At 33.6% G+C, this 8875-nt stretch overlaps 1 protein-coding gene across 2 annotated transcripts; it reads right to left on the reverse strand.

Annotated features, from left to right (window-relative positions):
- Nucleotides 1-2908: 2908 nt before the first annotated feature.
- On the reverse strand, nt 2909-8263 carry LOC120147281 (wings apart-like protein 1). 2 transcript variants are annotated; one of them, XM_039160697.1, is made up of 13 exons: nt 7580-8263; nt 6886-6985; nt 6131-6470; nt 5827-5939; nt 5538-5663; nt 5326-5419; nt 5105-5212; nt 4421-5019; nt 3902-4167; nt 3635-3779; nt 3416-3513; nt 3256-3337; nt 2909-3165 (listed from the first exon to the last, which is right to left on the reverse strand). In XM_039160697.1, the coding sequence occupies exons 1-13, from the start codon at nt 8113-8115 to the stop codon at nt 3082-3084; spliced, it is 2691 nt and encodes an 896-aa protein (XP_039016628.1). In that variant the 5' UTR covers nt 8116-8263; the 3' UTR covers nt 2909-3081. The 2 variants fall into 2 exon arrangements, with proteins under 2 accessions (XP_039016628.1, XP_039016627.1); XM_039160696.1 differs by having other exon boundaries at nt 2911-3165; nt 4421-5022.
- Nucleotides 8264-8875: the final 612 nt, after the last annotated feature.

The raw sequence follows: 8875 nt of genomic DNA on the forward strand, positions 1-8875 counted from the left end.
ATGTCGACCGGATAACAACTGGATCCCCTTCAAAAAGTTGTTGCAAATCTGCTGCTATTAGACCCTTCCGGATGAATGCTTGAACTGCGATTTGAAGCTTGTCTTTAAGAAGTTTGATCCGGCCTCGTGTGATAGGGCCAAGTGGTATAGTAAATTCATCATCCTTAGCTTTAGGGCATGTGGTGCATGTATCAGTTACAGTCTAAATTCAGAGCTAGATGTTATTGCATCAGATATAGAGTTGATCTTTTAATTGAGGAAAAATTATATTGAACCATTAAATTATTACCGGAAGAGGTGGTTAACTAGTAGTATAATATAAAATAAGAATAAAGCATTATATTATTTTATTACTTATCAATGCTAAAAACGGATAATACTAATAAATAAATAAATTATTCACTTAGATTCAATTATCAGGGTTAAAATTGAGTCGAAGTTCAGTTCGAATCGGGAATGAGTAAACTAAATTCATGTTACTTTCGGTTCAAATTACTTTCGATACATGTTTTTCGGCTCGGGTTGATTCAGTTCAGGTTGCTTTTGTTTCAACTAAAATTCATATCAGTTTCGATTCAATTCAAGTTATTTCGTGTTTCGGATCCATTTTAAATCATTTTGTTCATATTTGTATCATGTTTTGAGTTAGATAAATTAGTTCAGACAATCAGATTAAAATAAAACTTGCCAAAGTCTATTCGAGGATGCATCAATGATAAATATATGATAGGATAGTTTTGTCTCCCATGCGATCTTATGCAATTTGAAGGGACTAGTTTCTCTTGAACGGTTAAACGAATAAGCGAGGACACCCGTAACTTTAATAAAATAATAATAATAATTTAAAAAGTTTCTTTGAAAAATATTTTTAAAATATGATAAAATATTAAAATGGGAAAATGAACCAAAATATAATTTTACAAAATAGATGTTTTGTTAACAACAATTCAAAATTAATAAGAAAATAAAATTATTGTTTTAAGGATTCTTTTCAATTCTTATTATTGTTTTTTTTATTAATTTCAACTAATTTTTAAAATTTCAATTTAAACTATAAAACTCAATTATCAAACTAACTCAATTTTAATTTAACTAATCTGACTCGAGTTTTTTTCTCCTTACGAAAACAACAATATTAGACACAGAAATCCAAAGATTCCATAGGTCAAAAATGTTTCTACTTTTGTTGAATCCGAAAGCAATGGAGTTGAAAGCAACGAACCACATTCGCCTGACGAATTGCAAGATTGAGCCTAGGCCCGAAAATGAAATCGTCGTTAATCGAACTATGCGTGAATCGTTCGATAGAAAGTTAGTTTATCTTCGTTTATTTATTAAATGAACGAATACAAAAAATATTTTATGTTCATTTATTTATTAAACGAACAAATATGAATAAGATTTTATGTTCGTTTAATTAAATAAATGAACATGAACAAATGTCTCGTTCATTCATTTATATTCGTGAACGTTCGATAATATGTTCGTCCGTTTATATTTGTTTATGTTTGTTCGTTTATATTCAACTCAATCTCCAACCCCATTTAAAATATTTAAGGCATAATAAATTTTAAACTTAAACCCATTAATATTTTAGAACTTAATTAATTTTAAACCCAAATAAAAAAATATCCAAATCAATTAAATAAAATATAAAACCTAAACTTGTTTAGAATCAAATTCAAACCCCATTAATTTTATGTTCATTCATTTGTGTTTGTTTATGTGCATTGGTTTGTGTTCGTTTACGTTCGTTTGTTTGTGTTTATTTATCATTTTAACAAACGAACACGAACAAGTTATATTCTTTAACAAACGAACACGAACAATAAATTTTGTTTGTTTAGTTGTTTTTGTTAATTTGTTTGTTCAATTAAAATTAAATAAACGAACATAAACATATCATCGTCTACCTTCGTCTATAGGTCTAATTGAACCAAGCCTAGCTACCATTGTTACAGCTAGGCAGGAGGGAAGATACAAAAACCAAATGTTGGTTACCTAATACTGCTAGGGTAGTTCTGCCGTGTGGTATGTTAATTTAATACTTTTTTAATTTAAAATATTGACTTGTTCAATTTAAAAATTTATAATATTTTCTGTTATAATAATGACTACAATTACAATTAAATCATTTTTTTATTAAAAATCATGATTAATCTACCGCAATGTTTCAGCAATCTACCTCAAGCTTCTCCCACTAAAACTTTAATCGTTTTTAGTTTAATTTTAAAGTCCTATATTGATCATAATTTTAATTAAAAAAAATAAATAAATTCCACTACTTTGTAAGAGTTTTTTTTTTTTAAGGGATAGTTTTCAGTTGTTCCGTTTAAAAGAATAAATTAGTTCTCATATATCACATTGAATTGGGCGATAAAAAAGAATAAAAATTTAAATTTAGTGACGATATTATTAATTTCATTCATAATTATAGAAAATAACCCTAAATATTTTCATATCTAATCTTTAATGCATTGAAGGCTATTTTTTCTTATAATCGAGACCAAACTGAAAAACTATAAAAATATTATAAATTTGATAAATATAGATAAAAATAATAAAATTTATAGGCATTAATGATTAACTATATTATTAACCTATTCACATCATTCTCTTGTTAAAGTGTATAAGGATTAATCAAGTGACAAAAACGTATTATTAATAGTTTAATAAACGTCAGTGAGTTTAAGTGACAAACTTATTATTAATAATTTAGTAAATGTTAGAGAGTTCAAGTGACAAGCGTGTTATTAATAGTTCCAGTGATTAAAGAAGACTTGGGCTGAAGTTTTAAGCTTGTTCATTAATTATATAAATTTGGCAAAAACATACACAAAGGCAACTGAAAACTTCATTATACCTTTAACTTTCATGTACACTTCTGCATCAAAACGATGCAATAATTATGCTACAAAGAATAACACTGCATATCAAAACATAATATTGTGGGGTAGGGGTAAATTCAAACTAATGTATCAATGGACGATAATCGAGGTTTGAAACTCCGATCATTGTCAGCACCAACACTCTGCTAATCTAAAACGGGAGACGAGGCTGTACAAAATATTTCATTACTTCTCATGGTATCCTACACGATTCGATCACTTCACTCACTGCTTTATGAGTCTCTGGAGAGATCATCTTTAATGTAAAATGGAACGCCTGCGATAGGAAAAAATGGAAGTTTTAAAGTTAATGGAATTGCATAAATATGTTTCCAAAGTGCAGTAAATTGCTTAGCAGTCAACATACCACAAATCTATCCAACACAGGTACCAGAACCGACAGGCTGCGCTTCGGAAGACAGTCGGCAATTGCATTTCGTGTGCTCCTACTGTCGATGACAAAGTGTATAACAGTTTAGTAAGAAAACAAGGAACAGGGCACTGGGAGATATATCGACAATACTAGCCTCTCAGTAGAAAGGAAAGCAAGCAGTAGGGCTGCGTAGGCTTCTAAAATCATTTTCTCCGCTTCTTTCTCTTCTTGTAACATAGAGGAGTCATCATTCTGTATAATCGAATGTACAAGGCAAGTAAATGATGATAAATTCTTGCTAACGCTAAAAAAATGCTGAGTCATGAAAATTAAGAGGAAGATAAGACATTCAGTGAAAAAGGGGGTTCCTCACCCAAGAAAGAACTTCTCCAGTAGCATCATCTTCTCCTTGGTTTGCAAGGAAGATAGCACATAACAGGGGAATGACAGCCATGTGACTCCCCTCTCTTAAAACCTCTGAATTTGGTAAAGAAACAGAAGCTGCTGCAAGCTGTGATCTGCATAGAAGTATGACATGTAATTGTTAAAGTGCCTGTGATTATGAATATAAAAAAGGCACATAATGAACGCAGCTCTACTTTGAAAGCCACACCACTGAGTGCAAAGAAGATAAATCAACCTGTTATGTTCATCCTTCTCTACTAGGTTCACAAGCAAACCCAGAATTGCTACAAGGAAATCCAACTCTGGATCGGTAAGAGGTCTGTCCTTCTGGTTGTGAAGTTCTACACAAAGAGAATTCTCTTCCATTTCACTGCTGCAAGGCAAATATGAGCAGAATGTAGGATAGTGGCAGGCAATTAATGTAGACAATGTCTCTAGAGCCCCTGAAGCCGCAATTTGCCGACAGCCAACTGGGTTGTCATTTGTTAAATTCATCAAAACCTGCCAAAGATAACACCATCATTGATCAAATCAACCACTAGTCTAAGAGAGAACGTACAGAATATCAAAATGTTATACACAGCAAAGCCAATTTTATGCAGTCCATTACCAGCCACTATTGAAGGATTCATGAACAGACGAAGGAAAATAGGTAACCTTCTGCCTCATTGTAATAATACGTATTATAACACTTGAAGCCAAAAAAAAGCACTGCAAAGGTTGGGTGAAATATGAACAACATATTTAGGAATACCTTGACAGCGGCAAGAAGACAGTCAGAAAGAAGGCTGGAATATTCTTCTTCAGCATATTGAGGACTAGATGTTACATTTGAATGATTATATTCTTCATTGATGGATTTTCTCTGGAAATTTTCCACACTTGCCGATTCCTTTTGGCTCATTGTAAATTGGCATTGATGCTCAACTTGGATTTCTCTATTTTTAGGTCCTCGTTTCTGATGTTTCTTAGCCTGGGATGTTTTCTCTCTCCCAGATAGTAAGTCCCATTTTGACGGCACAAATTCTTCATCAAATGAAAAAGGATCCTGACTATCCTCTAAAGGTTGCCATTTTTCATCCTTTGAACCATTGCTTGTTACAGGCAATTCATCAAATGAACTTCCTAATTTCCCCCTTCGTATGCTGGCCAAGGAAGAATGGGTTCTCATCTTTAATAAACATCTATCATTCATGGAAGCACTTTCAGCTTGAAAACTGGGTTCAAGATGACCCAACCACTGAGTAGAGAGCCCTGGATCATTCTGAGATGTATTGAAGCTCTTTTCACAGAACCACTCCATGCTTGAGGATTTATTAGAAGAACTGATGTAGATAACATCATGTCTATCCACTGCAAAATTGAAAAGAATCAATCAAGTCCAAGATCAGTCACTAGAACGAAATATTTCATTTAATAATCTCAGACAGTCTAATACCTTTACAATTTGCAGTTAGAGCAAATTCAGCAACATCACCCATTGCTTTAGAATTACCACAAGCCTTTTCAGTACTTGACGATCCACAAGAACTCTTACAATAAAACACTGGAAAAGACGACATTGATTAATCAAATGAAATGAATCTTTCAAAAGATAAAAAAAGCATTGAGAAAGTGAGAGAGAAGACATTTTGAGGTAGTAATTGCAACACCAGTAACCTGAGAGAATCTTGATTACACTTATAACAAGCTTCGTAAAAGATAGTTGAGATCCACAAGACTTCAACTTCCCTTTCATTTCTAGCAGATGACTCTACAGTAAAAGTAAAGAAAAACAGTCTTAACAGCTTAATAAAAGTGGCAGTTTGTTATACAAATCAAGCTTAAAAGGAAAATGAAATCAAAATAACTGAAAATCACAACTTAAGTACCTGATTATCACTACTAAGGAATGCAGCATTTTCCATGATTTTCAAACATTTTGAAAGCAGCACCAGGCTCTCCAGATCCTTTTTATCTTCGGTAAGAGGAGAAGATAAACTCTGCTCCACCCAACCCTGCAGAGAAGATAATGCATTATATGTCGCCGATGAATGTCTTCTTGTAAAAGTAAGAGATGGAACCAGATGACATTCCCAAAATTTAAAGCAGTATTTTTTTTAATCTCCTTCAGTTGAAATGCAAAAGAACAGAAATCAGATACAACATACAAGCTCACACCTCCATAACGGAATGGCACTCCATGGCCACTTCAAAGACAGCATCAAGTCCTCCAAGCTCTCTTAGTTTCTCCTTGAAATTGCCCCCAGTTTTTCTTACAGTACCAGTTGCATCTGAATAAATGATAACAAGGAGAAAAACATGAAAGCAATCAGCAAAGAGTGAAAAATCACCTGACTGTAGGGTATGAGTGTGTATTTTATATGTAGATATGTAGTTGAGTTTAGATCTAGATTGAGCTCGCATTATAGTTCCAGGAAAACAATCTATAAATGAACACTTATTAGATATTTCCGTTAGATACCTTCAAGAGAAATTTTAGACAAACAGGCTTTCTCCAAAGACAACAAAGCTATCCATTTTTGGCTTAACTCTGGCCTTTGTAAACCAGTATAATCCCCGCATTTTGGCTTCATTTCCTTGCAACTAACAAGAATTTCCTCAACTTTGGAAGCAATGGCTGCAGAGCTCGAATCCAACAATTGAGTTGTATCCCGTGAGATGTCAGCATCCTTGAGTAATGCCAAAATCTTAAAGCCCACTTTCTCTGTTTTGTTTTCTTTAGAAGTAGGGGTAATTGGCTTTAAAATTTTAATTAGAAATTGGATGCAACAAGGTGACTCCAGGAGATGGTCATCTTGACCCTGACACAATAAATTCATACAAATATTGAAGAGTATTGTAATTGACATATTCAAAACATTTGTTTCGACTATATCCAAATATTGGTCCAAGGGACAGAAAGAATAAAAGCTAGGCATATAAGCATGGATCTCTTGACATTCAAAATTTTAAAATAATGAATAAAAATCAACTGAAGATAAAAGGAGAAAACCAAATGTGTTGCACGGCAGATTAACATGTAAGACTCCAATACAAGACACAATTAGACATTTACAGAGTTTTTTTGTGCAGAAAGTAATAGTACTAATAAGTATTGAATCTGCACCTTCTCACATGAACCTTATGTGTGCATAAAATCCTCAACTATTAAACAGAAAATACTTCTAGATTCATAAATAGTAATTGAATTGCAACTTCAAGTTCTGTAAAACTTACATCATACGTTAAGACATAGAAAATGGCCACAGCAGCCAGGTTGCTAGGGATGTCATCAAAGTTGAGGCCCAAAATAGCATCAATTATTGTCTTAGCCATCCTGAAAAGAACATATTTGCAAAGCCAGTGTAAGGACAACAAAGTGAATACAGTAATTCTTAAGGTAAAACCTCTCCATCTTTTACAAACTCATTCTTTTAGAGTGAAACAAGCATTGACCCAATAAATTTAGAAGATCAAATAAGCTGAAAATTTCGATAGGCAATTTCAAAAAGGAGACCATAGAAAATTGACAAACTACAAGAGTACAATCAATGACATTATATTTTTATACTGACAGTGTACCAGATTCCAGTATGGAAAAAAATAACAGAGTGTAACAGACCTTCTAAATGCTACCGGAAACACAAACTAACCACCGAAGGAGATTTTTAAAATTAACAAATTCAAATGCCATCCGAAAATTACAGGTTCTCAGAAGGGAATTCAAATTTTAAAACTCTTCCTGTAATTACTAATCCAATTAGGCCAAGAGCCTAAAACAAAATATCAAAAGAAGCAAAATGCACTTTTAACCTAATTTGAATTCATATTTCAAAAATCTATCCAAAATTAACACTACCCATATGCCCATATCAAGATATTTCAACGGAAAGAACCTTAAAACTAAAAACCCAACAAGAATTCAACATACCCATGAGTTCTCAGCAGTCTCCTCTGTTGGACGGTGGCGCAAATCGAAAGCAAAGACAAGAGACTAGCTCTCCTGATCCTCACTGGCTGGCCTTTCTTTAAGCCATCGAGCGCGAAATTAACCTCGTCCACGTGCTCCATCATTTCCCCGAATTCTTGAGCCTCCATCAGACTCGAAGTCGACGAAATCCATGGCATAGACGAATACCCTTCCTCTTTCTTGCTCTGGCTTTGCTTCTGTTTCTTGGATCTTCTAACGATGTCGTTTCTCGAATCGTCGAATTCAAAAATAATTCGGGTTGCCGTTGTTTTAACGGACGTTTTCGTTTGGTTTTTGCAGCCGTTGTCGTTGAAATCTTGAGAGGATGGCCATAAAGAAGAGGATTCTTGAGTGGCCGTTAGGGGGAAATCGTAGATGTCTTGAGACGGCACCGTTTCTTGGGACAAGGGGAGGGAGTCGGAAACGTCGTCGCCCAGGGAGCCGGAGAATGTCCGGGTCAAACCACGGCTGCGGCGACCGTAGGTTCGGACGATCATGGTTCGGAATCTGGGTTTCTTTGTTGTGACGGTGGCGTTTTAACCTGGATTTGGCATTGAAAAGAAAGATGGGGGTATTTTGGGCAAAACGAGAACAAAATTCGATATTTTGAGATTTTGAAATGAAATGGAAGCTTTCTCTCACTTTCTTAGATGGTGAGCTGAAAGAAAAAAAGAAAGGTTTTAGGACAAAGAAATTAGAAGATGAAAATCTGGGTCGGGTTTGGGATTTTGATTTGGGTCCGGTTTGGTCTTAAAATTGGACCAACAACGCAAAAGTAGGGGTGTTCAATTCATCGATTTGTTTAATCGATCTAATTGAATTATCCAAAGTTTATCCATCGAAATTATTTTTAATCGTTAATCAAATTTCAAATTTTTTAATTAAACAAATAAAATTCAGTCAGTTAATTACCTCAAAATACCATAAATGTGTACGGGTAGTTTGGTGATAAACGTGCTTCGGCTGGCCCTGCTATTAACTTTGGGCCTTGAATTAACGGAACTCTTTAGGCTTATTTAGGAAAATAATAATAAAAATAAGATACTACTAACTAAGAAAAAGGCTTATATCACAAATAAGTACTTAAGAGTATATCATTTTTTTCCTTTTAAGTACTTAAAGTATTTGTTGGTCAAAGTAAGTATGTAAACTTATTTTTTTAGTCAAAATAGGTACTTAGAGTATTTTTTTGATCAAAATATGTATTTAAAGTATTTAATTATTTTATATAAGTACCTAAAGTATTATTTAATTAAT

This window comes from Hibiscus syriacus, unplaced genomic scaffold, assembly GCF_006381635.1.
Source record: "Hibiscus syriacus cultivar Baekdansim isolate YM2019G1 unplaced genomic scaffold, ASM638163v2 tig00110936_pilon, whole genome shotgun sequence".
Classification (NCBI taxonomy): domain Eukaryota; kingdom Viridiplantae; phylum Streptophyta; class Magnoliopsida; order Malvales; family Malvaceae; genus Hibiscus; species Hibiscus syriacus.

What these genes read in the sequence shown, in the direction of transcription:
- LOC120147281 (XM_039160696.1), bottom strand. Translation starts at nt 8,115, where the DNA reads ATGATCGTCCGAACCTACGGTCGCCGCAGCCGTGGTTTGACCCGGACA. An exon ending in TGTAATCAAGATTCTCTCAG is followed by an intron (nt 5,213 to 5,325) that starts GTTACTGGTGTT and finishes CGTCTTTTCCAG; the next exon opens with TGTTTTATTGTAAGAGTTCT. An exon ending in GAGAAGGATGAACATAACAG is followed by an intron (nt 3,780 to 3,901) that starts GTTGATTTATCT and finishes ACTTCTATGCAG; the next exon opens with ATCACAGCTTGCAGCAGCTT.